At 41.0% G+C, this 15,639-nt stretch overlaps 1 protein-coding gene across 1 annotated transcript; it reads right to left on the reverse strand.

Moving 5' to 3' along the window:
- Positions 1–1,058: 1,058 nt before the first annotated feature.
- On the reverse strand, positions 1,059–1,919 carry LOC149167612 (uncharacterized). Its single transcript, XM_089430543.1, has one exon. The coding sequence runs from the start codon at positions 1,917–1,919 to the stop codon at positions 1,059–1,061; it is 861 nt and encodes a 286-aa protein (XP_089286669.1).
- Between the last annotated feature and the right edge of the window lie 13,720 nt (positions 1,920–15,639).

Below are 15,639 nucleotides of genomic sequence, written 5' to 3' on the forward strand. Positions count from 1 at the left end.
AAGTCTCGGCTTGCATACTTTGAGTGATGGCTTTGATGTGGGCGACTGCCTCCTCCATGTGTTTGCATTTCTCCTTTAGGCTTTCTATCTCAGCCTTGTGTTTTTCCAGTTTCTTTCTCTTTGATCTGCTGTCCGCCTGGAAGTCCTCTTTGAGCTCATTAAAATGTTTAACAAACCTTGCAATCATAAAGCAATGAGCTTTGCACAACGTGCAGTTGGCGTTTCCCAGCACTCTGTCCAGGGGATTCTCGGGCAGCTCACGGTTTTCCTGGGCCTCAGTTTGTTCTCTGTTTTCAGGGATCTCTGCCATTTCCAGGGAGCTGATTTGGGTGCTGAGCGGGGACAGGGAAAAGGGGCTGGGGTGAAGAGGAAGGAGACCAGCGCGCCTGAGGAAAAATGCCACGAAGAAGAAACAGAGCAGGGAGGAAAACACTGTTAAAGCAGGGAGCCAGGCACAGAGATTTACCAGACGGTCGGGGAGGAAAGGAGCAGCTGAACTGAAGGCGTAGTTCCGTTCTTTAGGATTGCTGACGTCCCCAGGGGCATTCGAGAGAGATCTTACAGCCGGTCTGCACTGATGGCGGCCTCTCTTGATGCCAACCTTCCTTAGCTGGATGCCTGGTAAAGATCCAATACTCTCCTGCGAAAAAAGAAACAAGTTTCTGATGTGCTCGGAAGGAGGAGGGTAGGTGATTATATATAGCGTGGAGGGAGGCTGAGCGAACCGAGGGTGCGACATAGGCACTGTGGTTTGGCTGGGATTAGCCACCAGCTTGAGATCTTTGCAGCAGTCTAAGGAGATCATGAAAAGACTTCTACCTATAAACTGCATGTGATAGTCACGGGATAACTGGGAATTCAAGATCCTGAGATCTGACCAAGAAGAATGAGTGGTGGGAGTGAGGGAGGGAGGATCGAAGTTCCATGCCTGACGAGCAGCGTGCGGCGGGACTGGTTGAGGCCAGGGATCACAAGAATGAGGGTGGGAAGTGATATGACAGGAGGTCGAAAGGATGCTGGGACAACTGATCGGAGATTTTGAGAGGCAGCTAAGCCAGTCACGGGACGGGATTTTCATAAATGTGATCATTTTCTTTGACTTGGCCGATCTGTCTGTTGGCTGCCTTGGTGGCGAATTGGTCCGCTTCAGTGTTGTTGTCTCTTAATACATGTTTGAAAGTCGTGTCTCCCATTTCTTTGACATTTTCCTCGATCCTGAGCTTTACGTTATTAAGTGCCTCTTTTTTAAATTTTGTTCCCGCCACCATGGCTGCAATGACGATGGCTGAGTCTCCCACTATTATTGGGTTCCTGATTCTCAGCCGGTTCAGAATGAGGGTGCCAAGGTAGAGGCTGTAAGCTTCGGCCAGGTTATTGGACATTTGGCCCAAACCCCATTCGTAGCAGACCAGAGTTTTTCCATGGCTATCCTTTATGATGCCCCCTGCTCCAGCTTCTCCCGGATTATTTTTGGAGGCCCCGTCGAAGTGCAAAGTAGGGCGATTCTGATCAAGGATCCATTGACTTACTTCTTCCCTTGTGCCTCTGAGCTTCCAGTTTATACTCCTCTTGCTAACTTTGGGGTGTGCTGGTTGGTTGTTGCTATGATTGATGCTGAATTTGTTATACCATTCCACCTCTTCTTTGTGCCAGCTTGATTGGTCTGGAGGAGCTACCCAATTTGCACTTACTGTTTCAGATATGAGCGCTATTGTTTTTGCCAATATGCGGACAAGGTTGGGCTTCTTGTCGTTAAAGATACAGTTGTTCCTAGCTAACCATATTTGCCAACTGAGGGTAGCTGGGATGCATTTCCACAAACGGGTAATAATGTTTTTGCCTTTCTTAGGATAGGGGTAACACTTTGCCCAGTTTTTTTGAAGGGAGGATAGCTGTTCAAAAGTCTCATCAATTTTCATTGGGCTGACAATCTGAGTCCAACAACTAAAAATAGCCAGAATTTTATATAAACTAATATAAAATCATTACAGATCTAAATATTTTTACAAAAGTATTACCAAACATTTTATGATTTTCATATTATGGACTAGGAACATTCACCAAGGTTTCTAAACTTTAATATAAAATTCCATCCTTAAAATTTTCCCTGAACCTCGCACATGATATCTCCGAGCAACTACTTTTGCAGATCTACTTTCGCACTTGCAAAAAATGTTCCTAAATAATAATTAAAAAAGACAAAGCCTTTCACACATTTGTTTTACTGCACAACATATAGTTTATTTAGCACCCCTGTTTATGTAACCACCTCAGAAAAACTTTTTCTGCATGATGACCTCTGCACAAACATTAATCATAGCTTGCTGAGTATTATAGATAAAATCTTGACGAACCAAAAACTTGCATTATCTCTAAATGTGAACAGAAAAATGGAAAACATAAATTGATTTAGAAGCTTGCAGTATTCTATAGCTTCTATATTTTGCTACACTACTGCTATCGTTCAAGCACAACTTTACAAATAACAGTTTATTTAAGGAAACAAACACAATTTGCAACGAGAAAATGCTACACATCCCACTATTTTCTATATCATTACAAATAATGGTTCTCCTCTCACTATACTAGCTATGTCAAATATTTTCAATCTTGCTTCCCTAGAAATCACCACCTGCAAATATTTTTCATCTGAAACATGGTACAAAGATAAAACTTCCATCCACATTTTTCATCGTCGTGATCTCTACCCTCTCATTAATAGAAAATAGACCTACACATAAATACAAGTAATCTCAGCATTCAATTCATCGACTCCCTTCCACAAGTCATTGAAATTTGAAACTCATATTAATAAATATCGTGGGTAGGAAGCATTTCTTATTTGCACATGCTACCTCTGAACAACAAAGTCCATTGTGCGCAAAAATATTTGAAGCTTCCATTGTATGCACTTTCGCTCCCACAAAATCTATTAATAATAGAACTAATATCAAAACACATTAAAATTAAAAGACCCCTTTCCACTTCCCTCATTCTGCACATGCTTTTTTTCTCCACATAACCTCTACACATGCACAACCATCTCCACACAACTTTTTCCACACGACTACTTCCACAGTCAATAACGCCCTCAGTGATTAACATTCAAAATTGATATTAATTAATGATTATAAATTGTGAAATATATCCCTAAATAATAATTAAAAAAGAGATTTGTGGTGAACCTCATCATTGGGTAATTATATGGGCCTTAATTCACCTCTTAGCTTATTCAAACCAAATTTTCTCATAACTTATTACATTTTAATTATATTTTATTTATGAGGTGAGTTACAGTTGGATATTATTCTTAGTGGACTAATATGCATTGAATGCAAGATTAAAGGAGAAAATCAAAGAATTTTGGCAAATACTAAGGTCAAAACTCGAATGGAACAAGGGAGAGGGATTGTAGGAGGCGACTCCTCCTCATTTACTACTCCTCCATTCGAATATTCCTCCATTCATCAGATCAACTCAGAGTGCAAACAACCAAATCATGAGGATTAGAAGGAAACCAAGAAAGTGAGAGACAAAGCACCAGTTTATCTCATGTTTGGGAGTCAAGCCTCCCTACTTTTAATGAAGTTGTTGGGGACTTCAGTTGTATAAGTAGAGAGGCCTAGGACCTCAGTAGGATTTGGATTTTTATTGTGAAAATATAAGCTATTTTGAACCTGCAATACTTGTGAAAGTTCTATTGATGTAATATGTTGTTTTGGTAATAAGAATGAGTTTTGTTTTGAGCCAGCATTGAGTTAACTCAGAGGGTTGAAGTTTTTGGGTTAGGGCCCAACCCTAGTAGCCAAGGCTCCTCCCTTTTTGTACATGTATGTTTAGTGTAGTTCCATAGGTTCATTGTTGAGTCGCTTTCAAATGTATTTCCATTACAAGTAGTGTAGATTAGATTGGTTGTTATTTAGTTTGCTTCCATTTGTTCCTTCAAGTAGCAGGTTAGCAAGGATAAAAAGGATCACCACAAGGTTGTCAGCAGGTGTCTCAAACTCACTTCCTCCCTCTAGGATCATGACTTGAGGAAGGGACGCTTAAGTAGCACCTAAAACACAAATTTCTAGTTCTTTTAGGAGATTTGGATTTTGTTGTCTTTAAATTAGTATTTTGTTAGTTTTTCAAGGTATATTTCCATTGTCATCCTTTTTATCTTTTTTGTTGCTGTAGATCTCATCCATTCTTTCATTCCTTTCAACAACTTTCTTCATGCATAGTATAGGTAGTTAATCCATTAATTATGCTTTTCTAGTTTATGAAAATGTATCTTGTTTGCATAACTTTTTGGAGGACACACATGTTTTATGCAGAGCAGGAGCTTCAGGAGGAGACTAATACTTCATAGCCAGTAGCCACCTTCCATTCCATCCACCTTATCCATCCCTTGTTTTCACCATCACCTTCACTAGTTTTTCATCCTTTTTCATAGAAATCCTTCCAAGCCCATTGAGAAAATCCAACCATCTACTATCTTGGATATTGACTTCTAAGTGATCCTAGACCTTCTCCCACTCCATTACACCCATCACACACCTTTACTAGGCCTCCCATCACCTCCAACACCTCACATGTTTCTCTGAGCTATATCATGTAGGTTCGCTATAATTCCTATAGGATCATCCTATAGGTTTCTAGTACATCCTATAGGTTTTCTTGAAATGCCCTGTTTTAAGGATGAATTAATGGAAAAACTCTAAGAAGTCACTAAAAGCATCCAAGTGGTCCTCCAACCCATCCAATCATTTCATAACCCTTCCATCCATCCTTAAACATACTAAATTCACTTGCCACATCCACAGAAGCAATTAGTTTGCATACATGATTTTGCATAAAAAGGTAAAAAAGCAAAAACCGATTTAGTTCAGTCTCTTTACTTGCACATTAGTGTTGTTTGATGCTTCTTACTTCTACAACTTAGATAGTAGCATTTCTTTCATGTTGATCTAGCATTTCTACCTGGCATATCTTCTTAAATGGTTAATTAGGGAATGGTGTGATTTAGCATTCCATGTCGACCTTCTCCATTATTGCATTAAAGTAACTCTCTCTTAGAGTAGATTTACCTTTCTTCCATCAAATAATCAAGCTTCTTCTGACACCATAGAAGTCTAGCTTGGAACCCCAGTGGTCTCTTGCTAGCTGAATAGTGACAACAGGCAGAACCATCACGAGGGAAAATTTTAGGGGCTAATATTCACAGGCTGGCTAATTTTCCATGCTTTTTCGAAAAAAAAGATTCGTTGATTTCCATTTTTTCTAAATATGATTTTCCGAAATTTTATAGCATAAGATAGTTTTACCTTAAAATTCGCCAAAAAGTTATAAAGACTATATAAAATCATCAAAATTTTGAATATTTTTACAATAATATCACCAAACATTTTAAAGTTTGTATGTTTAATACTAGTAAGGTTTGCCAAGGTTTCTAAACATTAAGATAAATTTCCATCCTTAAAATTTTCCCTGGCCATCACTTTTGCTTGTGCATACAGCACTGTCACCTCCAAGTTTGTACGAACCTCAGGTTGATAAGTAAAGCTGGTAGCCCAAGATTTGTAACATCCTTGCTGCATACTGGCACTCATCACTTTTTGGCACCATTGTCGGGGAGGTGTCTAAGTAGAATGTGATTATTGCTTTCTTTTCTTCTATTTCTTGTCTTCAATATTCTGCCATTAGTTTATTTCTGTAAAGGTAATCTAGTTGTTTCCTTTCTTATATTTTGCATTTTCTTCTTTCCTTTCCATTTTGCAAGCAAGATTTCAATTCAGCAAGTAGCTTTTTCATTCTGTCAATAATTTTCATTTCAATCAGAAATTTCAATTCTACAAGTACTTTTCATGTTTGAAAAAATACAAAACCAAACCAAAAATATTTCCCTTCATGCCTTGTAGGAATAGGGATAGCTTAGGGAAATTTTTTCCAAATACCCCCATTGCATCAAACAACTAACCTTCCCTCTTCTTGAGTGGCTGTGAACTGGAGGAACCCTTAGGTGACCAACTTGGCATATTTGAAAAACCTACAGGGGAAGAAGAAGAAGAAGAACCCATTCCACTAAGGGAATTGTGGAGGATGTGATGGTCTCCATTAACTCTTGGGAGTACCCTTTAGATTTCATAGTTCTCCAGCCTAAGGCTAAGCTTACTGGTTACCCTCTCATCCTTGGGAGACCATGGTTGGCCATTGCCAATGCTTACATTAGTTGCAGAGATAGGAATATGACCATCAAAAATGGGCATATGTCCAAGGCATTAGTCCTATACCCTCCTGCTCAACCTTCTCTACAACATGACTTACCTTTATGGTTGGAGGAGGAAGAAGATGAAGTTTATTCCACCCAGCTTTATACTTTAGAAACAACCATGGGAGGAGGACAACAAGATGAGGATGACTTAATTGAAAACCTACTGCAAAGTCCAACTCCCAGTTCATTGCCCTTAGAAGAAGCAATAAAGGAGACCCATAACAATCATCCAATTGACTTATTCTTGGCTGATTCCAACCCACTCCATGTCAAAACCATAGAATTTAGCCCAGAGAGAACCTTGAAAATCAATCCATCTCTTTTTCCTCTCCAATAAGAGAAGTTATGCAACATGCTAAAGGAAAATCTAGAAGCCTTCACTTGGAGTTACAAAGAAATTCAGGGAGTACACCCCTCAGTGTGTACTCACCACATATACATCAAAGAAGGTTGCAATCTGGTCTGACATCCCCAAAGGAGGATAAATCTAGCTCTTAAATATATAGTCAAAGAAGAATTGCAAAAATTGCTAGATGCAGGATTCATTTACCCTATCTCCGATAGTGAGTGGATCTTTCCTTTAGTGTTAGCTCCAAAGAAAAATGGTAAGTGGAAAATTTTTGTCAATTATAGGGAGTTGAACAAGGCCACAAAGAAGGACAGTTTCCATCTACCCTTCATTAACCAAGTGCTAGATGGCCTAGTAGGGAAAAGGTTTTTCTCCCTCGTGAATGGATTCAGTGGGTACAACCAAATCCAAATTTGTCTGGAAGACAAGGATAAAACCACATTTAATTGTCCTTGGGGTACTTTTTCCTATAGGGTCCTTCCTTTTTTCCTATGCAATTCTCTTGCCACTTTCCAGAAAGCAGTCCTAAGTGTTTTCGCTGAATTAGCCATGATGCGGTGGAAATTTATATGGATGATTTTACACCTTATAAATGTGATTTTCAAGAAGCTCTATCTAACCTAGGCAAAGTACTACACAAATGCATTGAAATGAACTTGTCTCTCAGTCCCAAAAAATGTGAATTCCTAATGACTGCAGGGACTGTGATAGGTCACTCAATATCTCAAGAAGGACTGCAGGTGGACCCAAACAAAATAGATATCATCCAAAAGGTCCCACCTCCTCGAAAGCAGAGAGATGTCAGGAGTTTCCTAGGGTTAGATGGATACTATCGAAGGTTCATAGAGGACTTCAGTAAGTTCGCCTCTCCTTTATTTGGTTTGTTGGCTAAGGACTCTGAGTTTATATGGTTAGAAAGCTATGAAGAAGAGGCCTTACACATCCTAAAGGACAAGTTAACCACAATACCAATTCTCTGAGGCTCAAATTGGGCCCTCCCCTTTCTTATCCATCCTGATGCCTCGCACAAAGCCATAGGAGCAACCCTAAGTTAGATAGATGAAAAATTGCCTTATGTTATCTATTTTATTAGTAAGAATTTGTCAAAGGCTAAACTAAATTACACAGTGACCGAAAAAGAACTCTTGGTTGTTTTGCATTCATTGAAAAAATTAAAGCATTATATTACACGTTATCAAACTTTTGTGCATACTGACCATGCTGCAATCAAATATTTAATGAAGAAACTAGATCTGAGTGCTCGAATTATAAGATGGTTACTTTTATTACAGCAGTTTGATCTAACCATTGTTGATAAGCCTAGTAAGGAAAATGTTGTTGCAAAATTTTTGTCTAGAGTAAATGTGCTTGCAGGTGAAGAAGGAATGGTTGATGACCAATTGTTGGACGAGCACTTATTTTCTATTTTAGTTCTCTCTCCATGGTTTTCTGATATAGAAAACTATTTGGTATCAACACAGTTTGCACCAAACTTGTCCTCCAAAGAAAAGAGCAAGATAATAAGGAAGAGCACCCCCTTCACTTGGATTGGGGGCAATATCTTCAAACTTGGCCTAGATCAAATCTTGAGAAGGTGTGTTAGGGAGGAGGAAGTCTTTCACATCCTTCTGACCTATCATGATGGGCCTTGTGCAAGTCACTTTGTAGTAAAGAGGACAACATTCAAAGTGTTACAAGTAGGCTATTATTGGCCCACTCTTCATCAATATGTCAAAAAATATACTAGTCAGTGTGGTTGGTGCCAAAGGATGGGAAGGTCTACTCCAAGAGATGAATTGCCTCTGCAGCCTCAAGTGACTTTCGAGCCATTTGACAAGTGGGGCATGGACTTCATTGGGCCTATTAACCCTCCTTCCAAGAAAAAATAGTACACTATTGTATGCCTGATTATTTGACTAAGTGGGCTGAAACCAAGGCAACTAAGGCAGCAATAGAGGAGAAGGTGGTTGAGTTCCTAAGGGAGAATGTATTCTACAAATTTGGGTACCCTAGAGAGTTGGTCACAAACCAAGGTAGCTAGTTTACCTCCAACATGATTGAAGACTTGCTCAGCCAACACAAGATCAAGCATAGAATCTCCACTCCCTATCATCCAGAAGCTAATGGGCAAGTGGAGGTGACCAACAGAGCACTGGAGGGAATCTTGACCAAAGTGGGAAGAAGTAGCAGGAAGGATTGGGAAGATAGACTAGTTGAGGCCACTTGGGCCTATAATACCGCATGGAAGACCACCATTAGATTCAAACCCTATGAGCTGGTCTATGGTAAAAGGGCCTTGTTATCCATTTAATTCGAGTATAACACATTAAGGAAGGTAGCCTAACTAGATCTAGATCTCAGTAGTGCACAGAAAGAGATATTGTTCCATTTGAATGGTTTGGATGAATTCAGGATGTAGGCCCTCCTAAATACAAAGGTAGTTCGAATTCAAAGGAAGATCTAGCATGATAAAATCATCAAGAAAAAGCAATTTCAGGAAGGTGATTGGGCATTGCTATATGATTCTAGGTATAAAGACTTCAAGGGAAGGTTAATGACAAGATGGCTAGGACCTTATGTGGTGGAAAGATGCCATGAGAATGGTTCTATGTAAATCAGAACCATAGATGAAGAGGCTATTCCTCTACTTTTTAATCGACATCGACTGAAAATTTACAAGATACCTTTATGAAAAAAAGAGTTCATTGATGATATCAATAAAATAGGGATGATAGTGGGGAAAGTTCCAGCTCCTCCCTCATCAAATCACTAATAAAAATAAAAAAGAATAAGGACTCAGCTGAAAACCTCCATGAGGCACCTGAGTCCCATCATTGGGTTGAAAGCCTCTTGAGGCAGCTCAGTGGTGTCAAAACAAAAAAAAAGGAGAAAAAATAGGATAAGAAAGATCCCTGGGTGAAAACCTCTCTTGAGGCACCCCGGGAAAACAGCTAGGGTGAAAACCTCTGAGGTAGCCCAGTTGTTTAAAAAAACAAATCATGAAATTTTCATTTGTAGGTTAGCAAGAAGGACAGTCAAGGAGCAAAGGAGGATCTATAATAGACCCATGTTACTCACATATTTATTTTTCCACTCATTTCCATTCATTCGTCCACCATTTTTGTATTTTTTCCCACTCCATTGCTTCAGTTTACAAAGGGACTGTGTTTTATACACAATCCCCTATAAACCTACGGGATCCCTTGAAAACCTACAGGATGATCCTGTAGGAATTACAGTGACCCAAAAATCCTACAAGAAGTAGTCCTAAGGGAAATGAATGACTTTCTAGGCCAATAAAATTCACCCTCTTGACCATTCAATCAGCATATCTTGTTCACCATCATCACCCTACACTCACCATTAAAAAAAGAAAAATTAGTTTCAACAATATTTTTTTTCCAGTCCTCGAAAAGAAGGGAAACAGGGAGGAATAAAGAGCATAGCCTGAGTACTCCTTGCTCTCCAAACTCCTCTTCTTTATCTCCATCCATGTCACCATCCTCACAACCACATCAAATAGAATGATTAAGATTTCTGAGGGAGAAGCAGCTATAGGACATCTTGTAGGAAATCTTGGAGCAGCCTATCCCACAAAATACCAATCACAACAGTAGAAAATGTCCAACATGGTGACCCAAGAGCTCCAAAGTAACAACACCACCATCTTCAACCACAGGTACTTGCACCAACAAAGGAATCATTAGAAAACAACAAGAGGAGAAAAAAGAATAGTATGTAGCCAATACACATAGCAGCACCTCTGCTCTTTGACAACTGCAGTAAAGAATTTGCACCACAGGTAAGTATCCTCCTCTCTCTCTCATATGCATCATGTAGTAAAAAAAATGTAAGGGTTACAAAATAGTTGGTTTATAAGTGAAAAGGTGGCTAGCTAACTTGGCCACCTTCGTTCAGTGAACCCATACACAATAGGGTATCCTCTCACATGTGGTTGCAGTCAAGTCAAAGATAGAGAAGGAGTAGGACAAAAGTGGTTAAAACTACAGATGCATAAGGTGGGAGCTGATTTTGAGGAGTGGGGAATGATGAGGTTGTAGTGGGGACCAACGATCTAAAAATGGAAATGTACCTTTGCTGCCATCCCACCACCTCACCCTGAATCACCATCAGAGGAAATAAAAATCATTCCCATGAATTCATGCATTCACTTCCTCGAAACTCACTCTCTCGGGTCGCTCTCATACCTAGGCAATCCACTGGAAGCAAAACTCCATTGTTTTACTGCATGGGAATTCCTATAGGATTGCACAAAAATTCCCACAGGATCATGTAAAGGAATTACTACAAGATACACAGAGACTATCTATAGGATTGACAGAGAAGAGTTCAGAAGGGATAACACAGGCATTGGCCACTGCAAACAATCTAAAGAAGTAGACTCTATGTTATAGACATTTTTGTGCCTCGCAGCACGGAGCATGAAATGTCGATAATTACAGGGATCCTCAGTCCCTAAACATGTTGTTCTTACCCCTAGAAGAACAACGTCAGCAAACCACAGCACTTCCCATCAGTTCTCCACCTGAAAACACTCAAAAACAGGCTATTTTTGGATCATGTCAGCTGCTCCACTGAGCACCTGCGCTGGAATGCAACTGCTCCTCCTTGTACTTGCGTTGAAAGTCAAATCTAATGAAGGCTACCTGCGCTGGGTGAGATTGGCCAAGTGGCACAGTCATTCTGCAAGGTGTCAATTGCCCAGGAAGCTTCCAAACTGACACTTAGTTCAAGGGATTCGCCCTGTGATGAGTAAGAGGTACTTGATCTCCATGTGTAAGCAAGGATCTCCAAGTGGACTCAAGAACTGAAGTTTAACTGAAGAGGGAGAGGACACAAGGCAGCTTTATGTCAGTCTCAAGCTGACTCATCCTTTCTTCTTCTATCCTATATATAGAGCTCTTCTATGAGGTCTAAGGAGGCTGGAATTTTGTGCAAAGTAAGGAAGTGCTGTTGGTTTACAGTTAGAGCTATTGGGTGATTGCTTTTATAGAGGTGAAGAGGAGATTTCTTGCTGCTGGGAAGGTGCTGCTGGATTGGAGCCATTGATGGTTGTAACCTTCTCAGATTCCTTTTACTTCTATCAATAAAGCTTTGAATGTTCTCCTATATACTTGTATTGCATTGATGTATTGTATTTACTTGTATATCTGATTCACTCTAATCCATGCATCAGTTATGAGTACATGTTTCTTGTAGTTTTCCTTCTCTTGTTTGTGCAGGATCTTTGTGTAGCTGGGCCGGCAAAGGGAGCAAGGAGCTGGGAACAAGAGACAAAGAGAGAGGATAGGATCGACAAAAGCGAAAAACACCGGTTGGTCAATCTTTTCTTCCTTCTCTGTACTTTCATAAAGGAAAATATCAAAGCTTTACTTTCAGTTGTTGCTAAGGACTGTCACCCTTAGAGTAGGGATAGGGTCATCCGAGTCGGATACTTTTCCCCACAACAAACTGGCGACTCCGCTGGGGAGCCTAGTATCTTGTTGGTGTTTGTAGTATCTTTGCTATTCATTTCCTGAACCAAAGAGTACCGAATCGAAAAGCTTTTGACTATATCAAAAGCGAAGTAGAGGGGCTGCTACTCTTGCTCATTTTTTGAGCAGATTCATGATTTGAAGAGCTGATCTACAAAAGACTCTTGTACTCTTTGTGATAGCTTTTCATCCTCTTGATCATCCCTTAGCTTGTACTTGACCTATAGCTTTTTATTTCAGCAAAAACAGTGAATTTTTGAGCTTTTTATGACCCGGAAATCCTTGTAAACGCAACTCTCGTGTCTCAGTGCAGGCTGTCCACAGGCAGTCTGCATTTCAGCGCAGGTACTCCCTTCGGGAACTGCGCTGAGAGTCAGTTTGACAGACCAGAGCCTGCGCTGAACCAGTTAGGCTATGTCTTCCTGAGGTTTCCCGCTGTGTCTTAGCCCTGTTTTCACTGTTGTTTTGCTGTTGATTGCTTTTCATTGTACTTGCTGTAAACCAACTTTCCTTGACATTATTCCGCCTCAGTTGTGTGATGAAACTGTGATTGTTCTTTCAGTATTTCTTGTCTCAGTTACAGTTTCCCATTGTGAAAAGCAAACCAGTATAGCTGTGGCCTCTTAGATCCTGAACTGTATAAGTGTCGTTGTGATCTTAAGAGCTAGTTTTGTTACTGTTCATGGCTGTTTGAGTTTGTTTGTTTTTCATTTTGTGGTTTGAATCTATACATTTCCAGTGTCTAAACAAGTCGATCTTAAGGTGTCTTTTGATTTTGGACAAGCTTGTTTACTTTCGCTCGAAATTGGATTCAAAGTTATACAACAGTTTCCTTTTTGTCTTACATCAACATTAAGGATAACGAAAAGAAATATCTGCATTGTGCATTTTGCATTTGACTGTGTGCTTGACGATTTAGGAAAATTTGCATTTTAGTGTGTGTTCTATGATCTGTGAGAAAAGTTGATATCCTCTTTTCCCTCAGTAGATTAAGGTTTTCAAAGTTGAAAGATCGAAAAGTTTTGCTTCTCATCTTAGATTGCATGTAGGAAGTTGTATATATACATCTCGTGGTGATCCTTAAAGGCAAACTGCTAAGCAAGATCAACATTAAAATAAATCCAATTTACATAACAACGCTTTGTAACATAACGCAAACATCTAGAGGTCTAGGTAGAGACGTGTTCCGGCGTCGTTAAACATAGTGACTGTCGATCTCTACGAAGGTGGGTGATTCCTCCTGAGAGTCGGTGGCACTAATACGGACTTGTGCTCCCGCGTACCATCGCGTATATTGGGAGACCCCTATAGGCATTTATCCTTTATCCTTAGGAAGCCGTGTCGACCGCCCTACTGATCGCGATGCAGTGAACACAGCATTCATGAAGATCGACCACCCATACCGTAAAACGTATTCTGTGGTTTCGCGAAAGGTTTGGCACACCCTCTGCCTAGATCTCCAGAGCAGTTTCTTTTGGCCTTTTTCAAACTCTATAACTGAAAAAGTCCAACCGAGCATTTGTCACTTCGGGCTCGTTAATACATCGAAGGCGACTAGAGTCATCTTTAGCTTTTTCTCGACTCTTAAAACATGAAAAAGCAAGTTTGTGTCTAAAAGCGTCGTTAATAAAATTTATTTTAAGCGGAACAAAATCACCTGTTATTCCCACGTTGATCTTTCAGTTGAAAAGTATGGAGCCCACCAACCAAGGAGGCAACCTTGGCGGAAGTCCAAATCCCTTCTCCTCTTGGGGAGATGTTGGTGCGCCTCATATGGCAACATTGTCACTTCCAGGATTGACAATCGGCCTCCCTGTATGGCTCTTTTCAACTAATGTAGTCCAGATCGCCACTAATCCTGAGCAATCGAATCAACAGTCAGACCAGTCTAGAGCTACCCACCAGCCTTCCACTTCTTACAATACTTCCTCTGATCCTTCATCTTCGCAAGGTAGAGCTGGCAAAAGTCAGCCTCCCAAGGAGAAGAAGGAAAGGAAGAAGAAAGAGAAGAAGAAGAAGGAGCCTAAGGCGACTGGGGGCAAGCAAAAGACATCTGACGAAAACCCACCCACTGCACAGACCGGGCCTAAATCGCCATGTGTCATATGTAGAGGAGACCATTTCCACAGAGATTGTCCCTGTATTCCCCGGATACTAAGGGACTGGTCCCCTCGTCTGCACAATTTGGGGGCATCAACCTCTGACAATCAGGTTGATGGCTTTCCGTCAACCAGCGAAAGTGAAGGATCGAGACAAAAAGGGGGAGTAAGATTCCCCTGTAAGTTGTGTGAAGGCAGTCATGCCATCCACCGTTGTCCCTTCTTAGACGAAGCGAAGAGAGTTTTGGAAGATCGTCCGGTTTCACCGGTAAAACTTCCTCCTGGATATAAAAAACTCGTGCCAAGTCCTTCGTTGATTGAAAATACAGCTGGCCCGCTCAAGTGGTCGGTTGAAGCGTCAGTCACTGAAAATGAACCTACTGAATCCAGACCAGACGAAAGTCCAAAGGTCGATACGGCAGTTGACCCGGTTCTACCTTCAGAAGTTTCATCTTCAAATGACACCGTCACCGAAGAGTCATCTTCATGCGACACCCTCACTGAAGAGAATAAGGATGACACCATCCAGGTTCTTTTCATCAGCACCGACTCTGATGAGCGTCAGGGCAATGCGCCCATTCCTTTATCGTAGGAAGGAACATCATCAGGGTCATACCCGGCCGTATATTCGGTCCCACCACCAAGCAACCTGGTTGTATCCTTTGATTGGAATCAACTAGGTAGACCCCGGTTACCAGCCAGTGTACCATTCAGAATCATTGTCCAGATCTATAGAATGATCATGGCTGGTACTATCATTGATGAAGGGGCGTCTGTGAGTATCCTTTCCTCTGTTGCTTGGAAAGCACTGGGTTCCCCGGCGCTTTTACCTGAGTTAAGAAATCTCTCAGGTTTTGATAAAGGAACCAGTCGACCATTAGGAATCCTCCCCAATGTGCCTGTTACATTGAAAGGGAAGACCGTCAATTTGAACGTGATGGTCGTCCAAGGACCCTTGGATTATAACCTACTCCTTGGACGTGACTATATTTATTGCATGGGAGCGATAGTCTCCTCACTCTTTAGAGTAATGTGTTTTCCACACGAAGGAAGGATGGTCAAGCTCGTAGACCAACTTTCGTTTCCGGGATCTCGCATCGCAAATAGTCAAATACCATTCCTAAATGGTCTGTTCACTCAAGATTCGCCTCCACCCCCGGTCCTCCTTCCCGATGAATGCGAGTGATTCGGAAAGAAAGACTGGAACCCAGGGGGCATGCACCCTGGTCTGCTTCGGGCAGAAGAAACCCTGGGTGTAGGGTAGAATTTCCGCAGAAGAATGGACTAGTCCGTACCCCGTCCGGCGGTGGAAGAGGGGTTGTTCTAGAATAATATTCTTTTGTCAAAGTTATGTGAGTGAGATAATCAACTTCTCGCTCCCCTTGTCTAGATAATCAGGATACCGAGGAAGGGGACCATTTGCGGTAGCAAGTAGTAACC

The sequence above is a fragment of the Pinus tabuliformis genome, chromosome 5_1 (assembly GCF_031772625.1).
Source record: "Pinus tabuliformis cultivar Carrire ecotype Pingquan chromosome 5_1, CPIR1, whole genome shotgun sequence".
Classification (NCBI taxonomy): Eukaryota; Viridiplantae; Streptophyta; class Pinopsida; order Pinales; family Pinaceae; genus Pinus; species Pinus tabuliformis.

Bases quoted from the DNA above. Each gene is read 5' to 3' on its own strand.
- LOC149167612 (XM_089430543.1), bottom strand. From the start codon at position 1,919: ATGAAAATTGATGAGACTTTTGAACAGCTATCCTCCCTTCAAAAAAAC.